Source organism: Salvelinus sp. IW2-2015, unplaced genomic scaffold (genome assembly GCF_002910315.2).
Source record: "Salvelinus sp. IW2-2015 unplaced genomic scaffold, ASM291031v2 Un_scaffold245, whole genome shotgun sequence".
Lineage (NCBI taxonomy): Eukaryota > Metazoa > Chordata > Actinopteri > Salmoniformes > Salmonidae > Salvelinus > Salvelinus sp. IW2-2015.
This window is the reverse complement of record NW_019942528.1, coordinates 232,713-253,888: the sequence shown is the minus strand read 5'-3', so window position 1 is coordinate 253,888 and position 21,176 is coordinate 232,713. Positions and strand designations below refer to the sequence as shown.

The following is a 21,176-nucleotide window of genomic DNA, read 5'->3' as shown; positions in this document are numbered from 1 at the left end:
AGGCAGTTAGGAAAGCAAAGGCTAGCATTTTCAAACAGACATTTGCATCCTGTAGCACAATCTCCAAAAAGTTCTGGGACACTGTAAAGTACATGGAGAATAAGAGCACCTCCTCCCAGCTGCCCACTGCACTGAGGCTAGGAAACACTGTCACCACCGATAAATATACGATAATCGAGAATTTCAATAAGCATTTTTCTACGGCTGGCCATGCTTTCCACCTGGCTACCCCTAACCCGGTCAACAGCTCTGCACCCCCCACAACAACTTGCCCAAGCCTCCCCCATTTCTCCTTCACCCAAATCCAGATCGCTGATGTTCTGAAAGAGCTGCAAAATCTAGACCCCTACAAATCAGCCGGGCTAGACAATATGGACCCTTTCTAAAATTATCCGCCGCAATTGTTGCAACCCCTATTACTAGCCTGTTCAACCTCTCTTTCGTATCGTCTGAGATCCCTAAAGATTGGAAAGCTGCTGCGGTCATCCCCCTCTTCCAAGGGGGAGACACTCTAGACCCAAACTGTTACAGACCTATATCTATCCTACCCTGCCTTTCTAAGGTCTTCGAAAGCCAAGTTAACAAACAGGTCACCGACAGTTTCGAATCCCACTGTGTACCTTCTCCACTATGCAATCTGGTTTCCGAGCTGGTCATGGGTGCACCTTAGCCGTGCTCAAGGTCCTAAACAATATCATAACCGCCATCAATAAAAGACAATACTGTGCAGCCGTCTTCATCGACCTGGCCAAGGCTTTCGACTCTGTCAATCACCGCATTTTTATCGGCAGACTCAACTGCCTTGGTTTCTCAAATGACTGCCTCGCCTGGTTCACCAACTACTTCTCAGACAGAGTTCAGTGTGTCAAATCGGAGGGCCTGTTGTCCGGACCTTTGGCAGTCTCTATGGGGGTGCCACAGGGTTCAATTCTCGGGCCGACTCTTTTCTCTGTATACATCAATGATGTCGCTCTTGCTGCTGGTGATTCTCTGATCCACCTCTATGCAGACGACACCATTCTGTATACTTCTGGCCCTTCTTTGGACACTGTGTTAACAAACTTCCAGACGAGCTTCAATGCCATACAACACTCCTTCCTTAGCCTCCAACTACTCTTAAATGCAAGTAAAACTAAATGCATGCTCTTCAACCGATCGCTACCCGCAACCGCCCACCCGTCTAGCATCACTACTCTGGACGGTTCTGATTTAGAATATGTGGACAACTACAAATACCTAGGTGTCTGGTTAGACTGCAAACTCTCCCTCCAGACTCACATTAAGCATATCCAATCCAAAATGAAATCTAGAATCTGCTTCCTATTTCGCAACAAAGCATCCTTCACTCATGCTGCCAAACATTCTCTCGTAAAACTGACTATCCTACCGATCCTTGACTTCGGCGATGTAATTTACAAAATAGCCTCCAACACTCTACTCAGCAAATTGGATGTAGTCTATCACAGTGCCATCCGTTTTGTCACCAAAGCCCTATATACTACCCACCACTGCGACCTGTACGCTCTCGTTGGCTGGTCCTCGCTACATATTCGTCGCCAAACCCACTGGCTCCAGGTCATCTTTAATTCTTTGCTAGATAAAGCTCCGCCTTATCTCAGCTTACTGGTCACCATAGCAACACCCACCAGTAGCACGCGCTCCAGCAGATATATTTCACTGGTCATCCCCATAGCCAACACCCTCTTTCCAGTTCTCTGCTGCCAATGACTGGAACGCATTGCAAAAATCACTGAAGTTGGAGACGTATATCTTCCTCACTAACTTTATGCGTCAGCTGTCGGAGCAGCTTACTGATCGCTACAGCTGTACACAGCCATCTGTAAATAGCCCATCCAGCCAACTACCTACCTCATCCCCATATTTGTTTTTGTTTTTCCTGCTCTTTTGCACACCAGTATTTCTACTTGCACATCCTCATCTGCACATATATCACTCCAGTGTAAATTGATAAATTGTAATTACTTTGCCGCTATTGGCCTATTTATTGCCTTACCTCCTTACTTCATTTGCACACACTGTATACATGTTTTTCTATTGTGTTATTGACTGTACGTTTGTTTATCCCATGTGTAACTCTGCGTTGTTGTTTTTGTCGAACTGCTTTGCTTTATCTTGGCCAGGAGGCAGTTGTAATGAGAACTTGTTCTCAACTGGCCTACCTGGTTAAAAACTAGGTAAAATAAGTAAATAGCTAATAGGCTAATTGATCATTAGAAAACCCTTTTACAATTATGTTAGCACAGCTGAAAACTGTTGTCCTGATTAAAGAAGCAATAKAACTGGGCTTCTTTAGACTAGTTGAGTATCTGGAACATCAGCATTTGTGGGTTTGATTACAGGCTCAAAATGGCCAGAAACAAAGAACTTTCTTCTGAAGCTCGTCAGTCTATTCTTGTTCTGAGAAATGAAGGGTATTCCATGTGAGAAATTGCCAAGAAACTGAAGATCTCGTACAACGCTGTGTACTACTCCCTTCACAGAACAGTGTAAACTGGACCTAACCAGAATAGAAAGAGGAGTGGGAGGCCCCGGTGTACAACTGAGCAAGAGGGCAAGTACATTAGAGTGTCTAGTTTGAGAAACAGACGCCTCACAAGTCCTCAACTGGCAGCTAAATAAACTCAGCAAAAAAAAGAAACGTCCCCTCACTGTCAACTGTGTTTAATTTCAGCAAACTTAACATGTGTAAATATTTGTATGAACAAAAGATTCAACAAGAGACAAAAACTGAACAATAAACTGAACAAGTTCCACAGACATGTGACTAACAGAAATGGAATAATGTGTCCCTGAACAAAGGGGGGGTCAAAATCAAAAGTAACAGTCAGTATCTGGTGTGGCCACCAGCTGCATTAAGTACTGCAGTGCATCTCCTCCTCATGGACTGGCCCGATTTGCCAGTTCTTGCAATGAGATGTTACCCTACTCTTCCACCAAGGCACCTGCAAGTTCCCAGACATTTCTGGGGGGAATGGCCCTAGCCCTCACCCTCTGATCCAACAGGTCCCAGACGTGCTCAATGGGATTGAGATCCGGCCTCTTCGCTGGACATGGCAGAACACTGACATTCTTGTCTTGCAGGAAATCACACAGAACAAGCAGTATGGCTGGAGGGTCATGTCAGGATGAGCCTGCAGGAAGGGTACCACATGAGGGAGGAGGATGTCTTCCAGGTAACGCACAGCATTGAGATTGCCTTCAATGACAACAAGCTCAGTCCGATGATGCTGTGAAACACCGCGCCAGACCATGACGGACCCTCCACCTCCAAATTGATCCCGCTCCAGAGTACAGGCCTCAGTGTAACGCTAATTCCTTTGACGATAAACGCAAATCCGACCATCACCCCGGGTGAGACACAACCGCGACTCGTCAGTGAAGAGCACTTTTTGCCAGTCCTGTCTGGTCCAGCGACGGTGGGTTTGTGCCCATAGGCGACGTTGTTGCCGGTGATGTCTGGTGAGGACCTGCCTTACAACAGGCCTACAAGCTCRCAGTCCAGCCTCTCTCAGCCTATTGCGGACAGTCTGAGCACTGATGGAGGGATTGTGCGTTCCTGGTGTAACTCGGGCAGTTGTTGTTGCCATCCTGTACCTGTCCCGCAGGTGTGATGTTCGGATGTACCGATCCTGTGCAGGTGTTGTCACACGTGGTCTGCCACTGTGAGGACGATCAGCTGTCCGTCCTGGCTCCCTATAGCTCTGTCTTAGGCATCTCACAGTACGGACATTGCAATTTATTGCCCTGGCCACATCTGCAGTCCTCATGCCTCCTTGCAGCATGCCTCAGACACATTCATGCAGATGAGCAGGGACCCTGGGCATCTTTCTTTTGGTGTTTTTCAGAGTCAGTAGAAAGGCCTCTTTAGTGTACTAAGTTTTCATAACTGTGACTTTAATTGCCTACCGTCTGTAAGTTGTTAGTGTCTTAACGACCGTTCCACAGGTGCATGTTCATTAATTGTGTATGGTTCATTGAACAAGCATGGGAAACAGTGTATAAACCCTTTACAATGAAGATCTGTGAAGTTATTTGGATTTTTACAAAATATTTTTGAAAGACAGGGTCCTGAAAATGGGATGTGACTTTTTTTTGCTGAGTTTAGTACCCGCAAAACACCAGTCTCAGTGTCAACAATGAAGAGGCGGCTCAGGGATGCTTCTAGGCAGAGTTGCAAAGAAAAGGCCATATCTCAGACTGGCCAATAAAAATAAAAGATTAAGATTGGCAAAAGAACACAGACACTTGACATATTTAGATTGGAAAAAGGTGTTATGGACAGATGAATCTAAGTTTGAGGTGTTTGGATCACAAAGAAGAACATTCGTGAGACACAGAAACATTTTTAAGATGCTGGAGGAGTGCTTGACGCCATCTGTCAAGCATGGTGGAGGCAATGTGAGGGTCTGGGGGTGCTGTGTGGTGGGAGATTTGTACAGGGTAAAAGGGATCTTGAAGAAGGAAAGCTATCACTCCATTTTGCAATGCCATGCCATACCCTGTGGACGCCGCTTAATTGGAGCCAATTTCCTCCTACAACAGGACAATGACCCAAACCACAGCACCAAACTATGCAATAACTATTTAGGGAAGAAGCAGTCAGCTGGTATTCTGTCTATAATGGCGTGGCCAGCACAGTCACCGGATCTCAACCCTGTTGAGCTGTTGTGGGAGCAGCTTGACCGTATGGTACGTAAGAAGTGTCCATCAAGCCGATCCAACTTGTGGGAGGTGCTTCAGGAAGAATGGGGTGAAATCTCTTCAGATTACCTCAACAAATTGACAACTAGAATGCCAAAGGTGCCAAAGATTCTTTAACGAAAGCAAAGTTTGAAGGACATTATTATTTCAATTAAAAATCATTATTTATAACCTTGTCAACATCTTGACTATATTTCCTATTCATTTTGCAACTAATTTCATGTATGTTTTCATGGAAAACAAGGATATTTCTAAGTGACCTCAAACTTTTGAACGGTAGTGTATATATATTTTTTACACAAAGATTAAACATGACGCTTTACATTTTTTCATTCACTATAATGGGGGATCCAATTTTCTGCTAACAATGCCTGCATTACCGCGAGCAACCTTGAACCCTATCCATGCTTCAAGTAAAGGGGACAGTCATTCTCCCCAGAAAGTATTCACACCCCTTGACTAGTTCCACATTTTGTTGTGTTCCAACCTGATTTTAAAAGGGATTAGATTGAGATTGTGTCACTGGTCTACACACAATACCCCGTAATGTGAAAGTGCTATTGTGTTTTTAGAAATGTTTAGAAATGTATTAAAAATGAAAAGCTGAAATGTCTTGAGTCTAAGTATTCAACCCTTTTGTTATGGCAAGCCTAAATAAGTTCAGGAGTAAACATTTGCTTAACAGGTCACAATAAGTTGCATGGACTCACTCTGCGTGCAATAATAGTGTTTAACATGATTTTTGAATGACTACCTCATCTCTGTACCCCACACATACAAAGTCTGCTGCCTCTGTTTTCTATGATGGCAATTTGCATATACTCCAGAATGTTTTGAAGAGTGATCAGATGAATTGCAAAGTCCCTCTTTGCCATGCAAATGAACTGAATCCCCCCAAAAACATTTCCACTGCATTTCAGCCCTGACACAAAAGAACCAGCTGACATCATGTCAGTGATTCTCTCGTTAACACAGGTGTGAGTGTTGACGAGGACAAGGCTGGAGATCACTCTGTCATGCTGATTGAGTTCGAATAACAGACTGGAAGCTTCAAAAGGAGGGTGGTGCTTGGAATGATTGTTCTTCCTCTGACAATCATGGTTCCTGCAAGGAAACATGTGCCGTCATCATTGCTTTGCACAAAAAGGGCTTCACAGGCAAGGATATTGCTGCCAGTAAGATTGCACCTAAATCAACCATTTATCGGATCATCAAGAACCTCAAGGAGAGCAGTTCAATTGTTGTGAAGAAGGCTTTAYGGCGCCCAAGAAAGTCCAGCAAGCGCCAGGACCGTCTCCTAAAGTTGATTCAGCTGCGGGATCGGGGCACCACCAGTACAGAGCTTGCTCAGGAATGGCAGCAGGCAGGTGTGAGTGCATCTGCACGCACAGTGAGGCGAAGACTTTTGGAGTATGGCCTGGTGTCAAGAAGGGCAGCAAAGGAGCCACTTCTCTCCATGATTAACATCAGGGACAGACTGATATTCTGCAAAAGGTACAGGGATTGGACTGCTGAGGACTGGTGTAAGTCATTTTCTCTGATGAATCCCCTTTCCGATTGTTTGGGGCATCCGGAAAAAAGCTTGTCTTGGAGAAGACAAGGTGAGTGCTACCATCAGTCCTGTGTCATGCCAACAGTGAAGCATCCTGAGACCATTCATGTGTMGGGTTGCTTCTCAGCCAAGGGAGTGGGCTCACTCACAATTTTGCCTAAGAACACAGCCATGAATAAAGAATGGTACCAACACATCCTCCGAGAGCAACTTCTCCCAACCATCCAGGAACAGTTTGGTGACGAACAATGCCTTTTCCAGCATGATGGAGCACCTTGCCATAATTCAAAAGTGACAACTAAGTGGCTCGGGGAACAAAATATCGATATTTTGGGTCATGGCCAGGAAACTCCCCAGACCTTAATCCCATTGAGAACTTGTGGTCAATCCTCAAGAGGTGGGTGGACAAACAAAACCCCACAAATTCTGACAAACTCCAAGCATTGATTATGCAAGAATGGGCTGCCATCAGTCAGGATGTGGCCCAGAAGTTAATTGACAGCATGCCAGGCGGGATTAGCATGAGGGTCTTGAAAAAAGGGGTCAACACTGCAAATATTGACTCTTTGCATCAACCTCAATTAATTGTCAATAAAAGCCTTTGACAGTTATGAAATGCTTTTAATTAACTTCAGTATTCCAAAGCAACATCTGACAAAATTATCGAAAGACACTGAAGCAGCAAACTTTGTTGAAATTCATATTTGTGTCATTCTCAAAATGAATTCTCTTTTGCCTCGACTGTACAATTATCTTTAAGGTCCCTCAGTCAAGCAGTCCATTTCAAACACAGATTCAATTACAAAGCCCATGGAGGTTTTCCAATGCCTCGCAAAGAAGGGCACCTATTGGTAGAAGGGTAATTTAAAAGCAGACATTGAATATCCCTTTGAGCATGTAAAGTTATTAATTACACTTTGGATAGTTTATCAATACACTGAGTCACTACAAAGATACAGGCGTCCTTCCTAACTCAGTTGCCGGAGAGGAAGGAAACAGCTCCGAGATTTCACCATGAGGCTGTGGCGAAATCCTGCACTTAAGTGCGCTGCCACTTTAAGAGCGATAAGCAGTAGGAAGGAGGAGATAAAAGAGCTCGTTAAGCTCTATTGGAAGGAGCTATTGATTGGGCGGACAGTTTTGGTGTGTGTGTTATGCTGCAGAGTTTGTTGTTTATCTTCAGCGTATGTGGTTGTACAGTGTTTGGAACAATCCTCGGTGTGATCGCTCGACGACGTGGTTGTTCTCATGTGGGACCGCGACGGTTATGGATCAAAGGGATTAGTAGCAACATTGTTGCGAAGCATTCAACTACAACCCAACACTCCATTCGGACAGTCAGACCGTACACTGCAACCTCAAGACCACAGCTAAGACCTCTCTTGTTCCCTTTCTCTCTTTCTCTTCCCGCTATGGTCCAGTGCTTTACACTGCAACCGACTCTATTTTCATAATGCATTTGAAGTTTCATTGGAGCTGGACTAGTGTGTATATGAACACCACACATTCATACCCTCTGCACTCCTTCCCTGGAAGAGAATACAAACTCTTGCAAATCCTCTGTGTGATGACTGGTTTCATTCGTTATTGTATGAAGTTGCTGTTTATTTGCTCTGCCATTATTGTTATATGAGGTATGCTTGGTGGGGTTACCAAGAATTGTGGAAGGACTGTGATGTGATGTGGGATCTATAGGGTGTGTATTCTTTTTTTCTATCCGCTGGCTATCTGGTCAACAGGCTACACTCTAGGCAGTCTCTTCTGTTGATGTGTGTGGGTCTGGTAGTGGTACTGTTGTTCTACTATTTTCCTTTCGGCAGGGTTAATACCTGCCTGGCGCCCGAACAAAATCTTCTTTACCTTTCTCTAATTAATACCGCTACAAGGCGATTGGTGACTTTAAAACAGTTACAGAGTTCAATGGCTGTGATTGGAGAAAACTGAGAATTGATCAACAACATTGTAGTTACTCCTCAATACTAACCTATATGACAGAATGAAAAGATGGAAGCATGTACAGAATAAAAATATTCCAAAATATGCATCCTGTTTGCATTAAGGCAGTAAAGTAAAACTGCCAAAAATGTGGCAAAGAAATGAACTTAGTCTTGAATACAAAGCATTATGTTTGGGGCAAACGCAACACATCACTGAGTACCACTCTTCATATGTTCAAGCATGGTGGTGGCTGCATCATGTTATGGGTATGCTTGTCATCGGCAAGGACTAGTGAGTTGTTTTAATAAAAAGAAATGGAATAGAGCTAAGCACAGGCAAAATCCTAGAGGAAAACTTAGGTCAGACTGCTTTCCAACAGACCCTGGTAGACAAAGTCACCTTTCAGAAAGATAATAACCTGACACACAAAGCTGAATATACACTGGAGTTGCTTACCAAGACGACATTTAATATTCCTGAGTGGCCTAGTTACAGTTTTGACTTAAATCAGCTTGGAAATCTATGGCAAACCTTGAAAATGGCTGTCTAGCAATGATCAACAACCAACTGGACAGAGCTTGAATAATTATGTTAAGCATAATGTGCAAATATTGTACAATCCAGGTGTGCAAAAATCTTAGAGACACCCAGAAAGACTCACAGCTGTAATGTATTGACTCAGGTGTAAATACTTATGTAAATTAGATATGTCTGTATTTAATTTTCAAAAAACCTACAAACATTTCCTAAAACATGTTTTCACTTTGTCATTATGGGGTATTGTATGTAGATTGGTAAAAAAAACAATAGTAATAGTCAATTTTCAATTCAGGCTGTAACACAACTTTTGGAATATGTCAAGGGGTAGGAATACTTTCTGAAGGAACTGTACCTATGCTCTAGAGGGGTAACATACAGTACATGAACAATACTCACTATACTTCTCTCGCTTTCTCCCCTTTCCCTCCTTCCTACCTCTCCCTGTAGGGTACGTCAGTGTGCCAGGCTACAGCCATCGGTGCTGCAGTCATCCTGCTGTACATGTCCAGGGCCTGCTATAACCTGGTGGTGGTGGCTCTTTCTCCAGAGGACCGGCCCAGCCCCTTCAACTACAGCTGGTACAACGTCTCTGACCAGGTAGGATAACCACGCACCCTCACAAGCATGCACGCAGACACACATACACATAAAAGGGTGATGATGATGAAGATAGTTACTGTTAAGTCACTGTGACAGAACTAGGGGTGTGTGTGTGTGTGTGTGAGGCCTGTTAAACCGTCAGTGAACCTTGCTGTCCTAGATATCCAAAGCTCACAGTGCTGTGCTGCCAGCCAAACACGCATACAGACACAAATACAACTGCTGTCTGACATAATTAATCATCTATTATAGGGCTGATTAGTCTGCAAACAGTCTGTGTGTGTGCGATTAGGCTATATCTGTAACTAATCGGCAGTCACATCCATTCTTCAGTAGTTGCATGGTTGATTTTTCACACACATCTCCATGTGTGTTTGTTTTTTTTGCTGTTTCTCAACTGTGCACACGTGTATGCCCAATTTAAGAGTCCATGTGTGTGCAATGTGCATATGTGTGCTCGTCTGTGTGTTCATGCTTATATAATGTGTCTGGCTTTACATGGCTCTGTGTGTGTTTGTCTGCGTGTGTGTGTTTTGTGTCTGTGAACACTGTGAACACTTATGACTCAAAAAGTATTTATACCTCTCCACATTTTGTTGTTTAAGCCTGAATTCAAATTGGATTAAATAGATTTCTCACCCATCTACACAGAATACCCCATAATGACAAAGTGAAAACAACATGTTTTTAGAAATGTTTGCACAATTTATTGAAAATTAAATACGTATTCACACCTACCACCTTTAGCAGTGAGTCTTTCTGGGTAAGTGTCTAAGAACTTTGAACAGCTGGATTTGTACTATATTTGCACATTATTATTTTTTTAAATTTGTCTAGCTCTGTCAAGTTGGTTGTGGATCATGACTAGACAGTCATTTTCAAGTCTTACCATAAATTTTCAAGCTGATTTAAGTCAAAACCGTAACTAAGCCACTTAGGAACATTCGGTGTCATCTTGGCAAGCAACTCCAGTGTATATTTGGCCTGTCCTGCTGAAAGTTGAATTTGCTTCTCGGTGTCTGTTGGAAAGCAGACTGAACCAGCGTTTCTTCTAGGATTTTGCCTGTTGTGCTTAGCTCTATTCCATTTATTTTTATCCTAAAATACTCCCTAGTCCTTGACAATGACAAGCATACCCATAACATGATGTAGCCACCACCATGCTTGAAAATATGAAGAGTGGTACTCAGTGATGTGTTGTGTTGGATTTACCCCAAACATAACACTTTGTGTTCAGAACATAAAGTTAATTTCTTTGCCAAATGTTTTGCAGTTTTACTTTAGTGCCTTATTGCAAACAGGATGCATGTTTTGGAATATTTTTATTCTGTACATGCTTCCTTCTTTTCAATCTGTCATTTAGGTTAGTATTGTGGAGTAACTACCATGTTGTTGATCCATCCTCAGTTTTCTCCTATCACAGCCATTAAACTCTAACTATTTTAATGTCACCGTTGGCCTCATGATGAAATCCCTGAGTGGTTTCCTTTGTCTCCGGCAACTGAGTTACGAAGGACGCCTGTATCTTTGTAGTGACTGGGTGTATTGATACACTAACCAAAGTGAAATTAATAACTTTACCATGCTCAAAGGGATATTCACTGTATTCTTTTATTTACCCATCTACCAATAGGTGCCATTCTTTGCGAGGCATTGGAAAACCTCTCTGGTCTTTGTGGTTGAATCTGTGTTTGAAATGCACTGCTCAGCTGAGGGACCTTGCAATTATCTGTATGTGTGGGGTACAGAGATGAGGTAGTAATTCAAAAATCATGTTAAGCACTATTATTGCACACAGAGTGAGTCCCTGCAACTTATTATGTGACTTGTTAAGCACCTTTTTAAAACATTTCTAAGAACATAATTCCACTTTTGACATTATGCGGTATTGTGTGTAGGCAGTGACACAATCTCAATTTAATCCATTCTAAATTCAGGCTGTAACACAACAAAGTGTGGAAAAAGTCAAGGGGTGTGAAGACTTTCTGAGGGCACTGTATGTACAGTATGTGTATATGGGTCCCTCTGTGTGAATCTGTACATATATCCCATTTTTACAACTGTTCTCCAGAGTCTCCCTTCTAAATTGACACTTGGCTTGATTTCACTCAGTCCAGAATGCTTTGATGACAGAGCCATTCTATCCAGTTCTGTTTGCTGAGTGGCTGAGAGCTCTGTGGCTGATGCAGCAACAATCCATTTGAGGGGATTTGGGAGGATATGGACTCTGCGGGGGAAAGGTCTTTGTTTGTCTATAAATAACTCAGTCAGGCAAGGCAAGGAGGGGGAGCACAGCCAAGGGCTGCCTGGTGCTAGTGACCTAGATCTGAGCTCAACCCCTGAAATAGACGGCCCTGTACTGGAGGTTTCCCTTTTTCCCATAGGCCATCTGGGGGGGGGGGGTGTCTGTTTGACACACATAAGCACACACACTCATGTGTCTTTGTTTCTGTTTCTCTGTCTCCTATCTAATCTATCCATCTTGGTTCGATTGAATTTATCAGATAATTACAAGTAGTAGGCTGTAGTATACAACATTGCGTCAATGTGTGTATTTGTGATTATCTGAGGGATAATCTTAAGGTATATTTGGTTCTCAGTCGGCGTACTTGTCTGCATGTCTTTATCCATGCTCTAATCACTCTCATCATTGTGTCTGTGTAAATCTCCTGTTATCATAGAAATCCCTCTATATACATGCTGTCAATCTCTGTCAGTGTCGCTGTCTTGTTGTCCCCCATCTGCCTCTTTCGGGTTGTGTTGTCTGTGTGTCTTTAATCTTTCTGGTTGGTGTGTGTGTCTGTTTCGTTTCTCTGAATGCTGGATCGATGTGTGTTGTCCTTCTAGGCAGATGTAGAGAAGATCAGGGGAGAGGCCTACATCATCTTTGGGATCGTCCTCTTTTTCTGGGAGCTGCTGCCCACCAGTCTGGTCGTGGTCTTCTTCAGGGTACAGAGGCCCAATCAGAACCTAGTAAGACAATAGCCTTATTTCACTTTTACATCCCAATGTAAACAGCGCATTGCACTCTGGGATCGACAGGGGAGTAAATTCCATCAAATTCAACAGGTGAAACAGTGCAATTCAATAGGTAGCTGACATGTCTGCGCTGACTTTGAGAAAAAGACTTGAAGGGAGCCACCCTTACAACACCAGTTATAGAAGATAATGATGACAAGTGTCTCATACGTTGCAATGTAGAGGGATTTTGTCATCGAAATCCAAGTCTATTAAACGTTTAGTACCAAGGTTAGCTAGTTGATTATACTGGTAGCGTAGCTAGCTAACGTTATCTAGCTGAGTTCACCGTTGCCAGCTTGCCAGCTAACATTACCAATGAACGGTTATCTTCTCACTTCTCACCTACCATTTGTCCAACACAATTTAGCAAATTGAACATGATGTAATTCTGTGTTATATCCAGGTCCAATGTTATTGACTTAAGCACAAGCCATAGCAAATAGCCTAGCTAAGTCTTCTGTATCTGGTATTTCCGAGTGAGGACAATATACCCCCTCCAAAGGCAGGGAATTGGGGGGATAATACGTTGAACATCCCAGATGAATTCTCCTACAGCTCAATAGTGGACTTCCTCACAAAGAGAACAATAGAAATCAGGGAGGAAGGAGTTAGTGTTTTTACCTGTGGCGGAGAAGCCTCTCAGGAAGGGTACAATGTATTTAGGTCAGGCCATGTGAGTGAGGTGGAACTCAACAAGGTGCAGGATGCTACTCATGTCAGGGCAAAGTCATTGCCTCGTTTAAAGAAAAAAACGACCAAACTGTACTGGTCGTCCATAATACAGGACCAGGTGAGAAATGCAATCATGTGGCTAGACTTCTGTTTGGTCTTCTGGATACAATTAGCACCGACATCAACACAGCACCCCCAAGCTGCCATTCCCAGGAGCAGAGATGGCACCAGCCATCCAGAAAGGCCAAGAAAAATACTAGACCTGTAAGAATAGGTAAGTCTCCTGACCTGTGTCAGTGATTTTCCTATACAGTAAATATGGTAATATTGACTGGGCCGACTCAAATCCTAGCAAACTACATATAGGCTAATCATACAAAAATATTGTCAGAATGTCCTCTTTTAATTTCCATTATTTTGAGGATCTTTAAGACAAAACACCATGACACCGGACTACTCTATGTTAGACTACTATCTCATCCTGTCCCATCAAATTGCTTCCTGGTGAAGTTTAAGATGTAATTTATTTAAAGGGATTGTCATGGAAATCTTAAATCATTGTTTATTGCCACCAACTCAATGCACCATATGTACACATGTCGATCAGGAGCTCTCATGGGGCAGTCCCGTTAGTTCTCTTATATACTTACACAGAAAGTAATATTTGCATGATTTAGCTTATTCTTTGTTCATAACTTTTGCTATCGTTCATGTGACTGACCAATACTGGTTCATGCATTTGACAGACCAATACCTTTAAGAGGCTTCTTCTCTCTAAGCTGAGACCTTGAAACTGAGATATTGTTCTCAAAATAAGGGTCTGGGCTTACTGCCAAATTGCAGATACTACAGTGAGGATTTCTTCCAGGTGTTCAATCAGTCACTTGCATGAACAGAAATTGGTTATTAGAAAAGCACAATCATAAAAATGTCCATCACATTCCATCCTCTTATCACTTGTGTGATAATAGTCATTACATTTTAACTTCTCTAGGATAGGGGGCAGCATTTTCACGTTTGGATGAAAAGCATACCCAAATTCAACTGCCAGCTACTCATCCCCAGAAGATAAGATATGCATATTATTAGTAGATTTGGATGGAAAACACTCTGAAGTTTCTAAAACTGTTTGAATCATGTCTGTGAGTATAACATAACTTATTTAGCAGGCGAAACCCCGAGGACAAACCATTCAGATTTTTTGTTGTTGAGGTCACTCTCTTTTCAATGGGTTTTCATTGGGAATCCAGATTTCTAATTGACCTTCTTGCAGTTCCTACCGCTTCCACTGGATGTCAACAGTCTTTAGAAATTGGTTAAGGTTTTTTCCTTTGTGTAATGAAGAAGTACGGCCATCCAGAACGAGGGTAACTTGAAGTGTACTGTTAGATAGAGGCGCGTGACCAGAAAGCTAGCTACAGTTTGTTTTAATCCTGTATTGAACACAGATCATCCCGTCTTCAATTTTATCGATTATTTACATTAAAAAATACCTAAAGTTGTATTACAAAAGTAGTTTGAAATGTTTTGGCAAAGTTTACAGGTAACTTTTGAGATATTTTGTAGTCACGTTGCACAAGTTGGAACCTGTGTTTTTCTGGATCAAACGCGCCAAATAAAGGAGATTTTGGATATATATCGACGGAATTAATCAAACAAAAGGACCATTTGTGATGTTTATGGGACATATTGGAGTGCCAACAACAGAAGCTCGTCAAAGGTAAGGCATGAATTATTTTTTTTATTTCAGCATTTTGTCGCGCCTGCAGGGTTGAAATATGCTTCTCTCTCTTTGTTTACTATGGTGCTATCCTCAGATAATAGCATTGTTTGCTTTTGCCGAAAAGCCTATTTGAAATCTGACATGTTGGCTGGATTCACAACAAGTGTAGCTTTAATTTGGTGTATTGCATGTGTGATTTCATGAAAGTTTGATTTTTAGTAATTTATTTGATTTTGGCGCTCTGCAGTTTTACTGGCTTTTGGCCAAGTGGGACGTTAGCATCCCACATATCCCAGAGAAGTTAATGTAAGCATTTAGATTTTAGTTTCTATATCAAAATATTCTATACTCCTATTAAAGCAATAGAAATCAACACAGAAAAATAAACAGACATTTCATAATTTCAAACCCTTCATTCTGGGTTATACAATCTAATTAGTATGGTAATACTATCATCCTAATAAATTGTATACTTTATTAACGGGAGTGAATTTATTAAAAATACACACATACACAGCATGTTAAAAAACACAATTTAGACTAACCAGGCGTTCAATCAGTCACTTGCATGAACACAGAAATTGGTTATTTGAAAAGCACAAACAGAACACAGAAGTAAGCATTTTACGGTGAGGTCTACTACACCTGTTGTATTCAACCCATGTGACAAATTAGATTTGAAATTGGTTAATAGAAAAGCACAAACATAAAAATGTCCATCACAGGATACTTCGGGATTTTGGCAATGATGCCCTTTACCTACTTCCCCAGATGGATGTGTGGATACCATTTTTATTCTCTGTGTCCAGTATGAAGGAAGTTAGTGGTAGTTTTGCGAGCCGATGCTCATCTGACTCTGAGGAAGTTGCCAAAATCCTGAAGTATCCCTTTAACTAAAGTGATGAAATATTAACATGTGTTTCTTCTATCAGATCCTGAACTCAAGCACTGACCCTGCCAGTGAAGGAGAGATTTAAGACTGATAGCCAGAGCCCCTCTCTTCAGCAACTTCCAGAAGAGGCTGTGATTCAGAAGTTACAGGTTACTGTACTCCATTTAGTTTGACATCCAACACAGGGATACTTGACCCATTTAACACAGTTCTTGGAGATGCATAATGGCTACGGTGCATAAAGGTGTGGCTTGCATGATTATTCACCTCTACTGTTTCTGTCATGACACCTCCACACCTGTACCACAGTCTAATGCAGACCAGCGGCTATTCAATAAGACAAGACTTAGCAGGCCCATTGCACTGTGGTTCAGGTGTGGAGTGGCCAGACACAACAATAGTAATAATAATAATTGATTGAATTTATATTGTGCCTTTCTACTAACTGAGGTACTCAAAGCGCTTTAAATAGTAAGGGGGACACTCACCTCATACACTACCAAAGTGTACCACCCACCTGGGCAATGCACAGCAACCATTTTGGGCCAGAATGCTCACCACACATCAACTATCAGGTGGAGAGATGAGGAGTGGTATTTGCCAATTAGGGATGTGAGGGATAATTAGGTGGCCATGATTTGAAATTGGGGCAAGTTGGGAATTTAGCTTGGACACAGTAGAGCTGTGTAGTAGATCATGCAAGCCACACCTTTATGTACCATGGACATGTGGTGTCCTTAAAAAAAAATGGTGTTCAAAAGGAGCAGATTCAAAACGACATCATTGGCCAGGCAAGAAACAGGCTTTGGTTTCAGAACAAGAAAGGAGGGATATCAACGAGCTTAGCCAAGAGATGTGCAGGAAAGAAGAAGAGTGCAGGGTTAATCAGGAGCATCATTTACATCAGGACATCCCGGTTAAAGAGTGTGCCAGCAATCAAGTATGGAGTGGAGCATGAGACAGTAGAGAAGTATGTTAGACAGAAACAAGAGGAAGGAGCTGCAATAAGGGTGTACTATGAGTGCGGCTTGTTTGTTGATCTAGCAGCCAGTCCCGCAGAGACCTGTCCCCAGTGCAGGCAGTTCAGGTCAATGGCCGTAAGCAGTCATTTCCTCTGCATGAAGTCGATACCATTGTTTGCATGAAACAAAACCACTACACATCCTACTACTATGAAGTACAGATGCAGATAGCAGTAACCCAGAGAAGGTGGTGTGAGTTTGTAGTGTTCACAAATTTTTTGAGGATATGCTCGTGGTCAGGGTGATGCTTTATCCCATCTTCTGGGGGAAACGGAACGAGAAACTTTTAAACTTCCACAGTGAGTACAATTGTAGGCAAAATGCCAACCTGAATGCATTCGGCAGTGATGATTAGAATTAGTTTACCGTCCAAGTACTTACAGTCGTATGAAAAAATTTGGGCACCCCTGACAATTTCCATGATTTCCATTGATAAATAATTGGGTGTTTGGATCAGCAATTTAATTTTGATCTATCAAATAACTGATGGACACAGTAATATTTCAGTAGTGAAATTAGGTTTATTGGATTAACAGAAAATGTGCAATATGCATCAAAACAAAATTAGACAGGTGCATAAATTTGGGCACCCCAATAGAAAAATCACATCAACATTTGGTAGAGCCTCCTTTTGCTAAAATAACAGCCTCTAGACGCTTCCCATAGCCTCTAATGAGTGTCTGGATTCTGGATGAAGGTATTTTGGACCATTCCTCCTTACAAAACATCTCCAGTTCAGTTAGGTTTGATGGTTGCCGAGCATGGACAGCCCGCTTCAAATCATCCCACAGATTCTCAATGATATTCAGGTCTGGGGACTGGGATGGCCATTCCAGAACATTGTACTTGTTCCTCTGCATAAATGCCCGGGTAGATTTTGAGCAGTGTTTTGGGTCGTTGTCGGCGTAACTTCAACTTTGTGACTGATTCTTCAACATTATTCCCAAGAATCTGCTGATATTGAGTGGAATCCATGCGACCCTCAACTTTAACAAGATTCCAAGTACCGGCACTGGCCACACAGCCCCACAGCATGATGGAACCCCCACCAAATTTTACTGTGGGTAGCAAGTGTTTTTCTTGGAACGCTGTGTTCTTTTGCCGCCATGCATAACATCCCTTGTTATGACCAAATAACTCAATCTTTGTTTCATCAGTCCACAGCACCTTATTCCAAAATGAAGCTGGCTTGTCCAAATGTGCGTTTGCATACCTCAAGCGACTCTGTTTGTGGCGTGTGTGCAGAAAAGGCTTCTTCCGCATCACTCTCCCATACAGCTTCTCCTTGTGCAAAGTGCGCTGAATTGTTGAACGATGCACAGTGACACCATCTGCAGCAAGATGATGTTGTAGATCTTTGGAGGTGGTCTGTGGGCTGTTTTTGACCGTTCTCACCATCCTTCGCCTTTGCCTCTCCGATATTTTACTTGGCCTGCCACTTCTGGCCTTAACAAGAACTGTGCCTGTGGTCTTCCATTTCCTCACTATGTTCCTCACAGTGGACACTGACAGCTTAAATCTCTGCGATAGCTTTTTGTAGCCTTCCTCTAAACCATAATGTTGAACAATCTTTGTTTTCAGGTCATTTGAGAGTTGTTTTGATGCCCCCATGTTGCCACTCTTCAGAGGAGAGTCAAAGAGAACAACAACTTGCAATTGGCCACCTTAAATACCTTTTCTCATGATTGGATGCACTTGTCTATGAAGTTCAAGGCTTAATGAGCTCACCAAACCAATTGTGTGTTCCAATTAATCAGTGCTAAGTAGTTACAGGTATTCAAATCAACAGAATGACAAGGGTGCCCACATTTTTGCATAGCCTATTTTTCACATCTGATTTAATTTTATACAACTTAATATTGCTACACTAAAAATGTTTGTCTGGACAATACCCCAGTGCTCAGCTTTTATTAGAAAATGAATGGCATGCCATTGTGATCATTTTCTGTGACGACAGAGTAAATTATTATGCAGCCTCAGAGGGGTGCCCAAACTTTTTCATACGACTGTAGGAAGTTCACTCTAGGTCCAAAATGAAATGAGAACCAGACAAGTATTGTAAATTGTTCATGTGTTTTCCATTTATTATATTATCTATAACAATTCATATATTTATGAATGGATATAGTGTAACGAATGTGTCAGTCAATATCCAAATGTTACATTTTACTGTTACATCTCCACAAGCAATATCACAGCTTTGTGCCCTAAACAGTACATGTACTGGTTGTACCCTAAACAGTACATGTACTGGTTGTACCCTAAACAGTACAGATTAAAAACAGTTCACCCATTAAAGTTGTCTGAGCAGAATAAACGCATGTATTATTTGTGACCTGTCCTATGAAAGCCGGGGAGATCCTGCGGTTGTTAAGGGAGGTTTTGATCTCCTCATCCACCACCAGGTTACTGTCTCTCCAACAACAATGATGAATTAAACTGTTTGCAGCAAAAATATTGTTAAACAAGATTCTGTTTTATGTATGGAAGACCTTAGAGATGTGAAATCATTGTGTTTGGTTATAGCTACCTTGGGTAGTGGTATATCCAGACGTGCCACACACCATAGTACTGATTGATGTGAAATCATGCACACCACACCTTCGGTCTACAAGAGGAGGCCAGAATAGTATTAGCTGAGCACACAGTTGAAAGATGTTATCGATGTGCTTCCAGTAAGTGAGTGGGACTTTCCTTCCAAGTATATGCCACTGCTTAACCCTGCCCATTAACCCTTGACATGATTGCGTACCCTTGCAATGGCAACCGACTCTACCAACGTTGGTATGCCCACTTTTCCACTGGGGTGCATGAAAATTAGGTGTCACAAGGCAAATGTTCTGCTTTGCCAGCGCCTCCCTCGCAGTCTGCACAGACCCAGGAGGAGCCTGAAAGAGACAGAGGAGATATATTACTCTTGGTTCTCTCAGACTCAATAAAACTAGGTCATTAATATAAAATAGACAGATGCATGTGACCTACACCACAACGTGTTATTATAGAGGTAAGTTATTAGGCCTACGAGGCTTGGGGCTATTCCTAATTCCCTTTTAACGACTATGTCTATTTCACATGCATTCATTCTTACCAATCTCATCCTTGCTCCAAACTGGAATCAAGCCCTGAGACCTGCACATCACATTGTCCAGCCTGCTTTTTGAAGTGTGAGAGAGAGCATGACTTCATGAATGCGTAGAAAAACATTTTTGTGCCCCCCCCCGCTTGACAGCGGAGATACATTTTTTTTAAAGTTTTGAAGTCAATTCTTTGCAGTTCTACTTATTTTGCCTTGGGGCGAAGAGGAATATTTGCTGTTTTACAGATAATTTCCTGCAATTCTACAAATTTGGCCATAGGCTGTCGAGGAAATGTTTGCAGTTTTTAATATAATATCTGACTAACTAAGTCAATGGAGGCCACCCGGATAGTAATTCAACCATGATAACAAGTTTAGATAGCTGGCCGCTAAACTAACTTAACAATGTAAAACATGTTAGCTGACATGGGCTAATTGGCTGACTATCAATGACTGATATAACAAGGGAAACTGCTAATGCACTCTCCTTACTTGCAACAGTAAGTTGAGACCGAGACTGATCCGAGGGCCTTCAAAATGGGGGCTGCACATCCCTGCCCTAAACAGTTTTCTTTACGGCACTACTATGACAGCCTCTCTTCGCTCATGAACTACTCTAAAGCCGGGTAAGTCACCATATTGTAACGTATGGACTAGAATAGCCTAGTTATTCATAATGTAAGCCTGTTATTTTCAGAGTACCTAGCTAGTTACCTAACCATTCTCTTGCGGTTCTCGGTCATTACTCAACATTTGTTGAAAATAAAGAAAATATGGTTTTGAACAGTGTCTGTTTTCTTCATTTTTTGTTTGATTGTATCTAGCTAAGCTGCGTGTGGTAAGAGAGCACAATCATGAAGCCAGGCACAATCCACATTCAGGTACTGGGTTGGATAAAGCAAAAACACCCTCTTCATGGTGCGTGTTTTAATAATATTGTTGTCTGCAAAAGGAGCATCTTAAACAAACTGCTTAGGAACAAAAGATATGTTAATTAGCTAGTTAACATAACCGCAACATGCATCAAGCTAGCTTAGCAGTTCAACTACCTCAGACCGTCCTTTGTACGGACCCAACTGCTTTCTTCTGAAGTTCTTGTACAGTCGATGGGTCAAGTTGGTGTTCAGTCAGGGACATTTGTGCATTGGGATAGGTCAGGTTGTGTGTTTCTATTATGTCAGGCCATTCTTTGGACCAGGGAAATATTGTTAGCATATTCTGGTCGTAGGACCTGGCACCCTGCTCAAAATACAGGCTACAGATGTCCACTTAACGTTACTACTTTTTTTGTCTGTCATTCCGAATTAAAGTGTTCCAAATGACTTGTTGTTTTGGGTTAGTCGGTAGTCGGTGAAATGTAACGTTGTGTCGAGTCTAACAGGTTTTGTGCCGAAAAGCTCCCCCCTGTCACAATTCTC

At 42.1% G+C, this 21,176-nt stretch overlaps 1 protein-coding gene across 5 annotated transcripts in view; it reads left to right on the top strand.

Annotated features, from left to right (window-relative positions):
- The window catches only part of LOC112068207 (G protein-coupled receptor 137Ba), a 62,747-nt gene that overhangs the window by 34,565 nt on the left and 7,006 nt on the right, over positions 1-21,176 (top strand). Inside the window, exons 4-7 of one of the 5 annotated variants that reach the window (XM_024135292.2) lie at positions 9,200-9,349; positions 12,200-12,325; positions 13,219-13,319; positions 15,701-20,542. In XM_024135292.2, coding sequence (XP_023991060.1) covers positions 9,200-9,349; positions 12,200-12,325; positions 13,219-13,305 — 363 coding nt within the window. In that variant the 3' untranslated portion in view covers positions 13,306-13,319; positions 15,701-20,542. Of the gene's footprint in view, positions 1-9,199; positions 9,350-12,199; positions 12,326-13,218; positions 20,543-21,176 lie in introns of those variants that run through there. The other 4 variants (XR_002893541.2, XM_070438070.1, XM_024135293.2 and 1 more) reach the window with 4 other exon arrangements.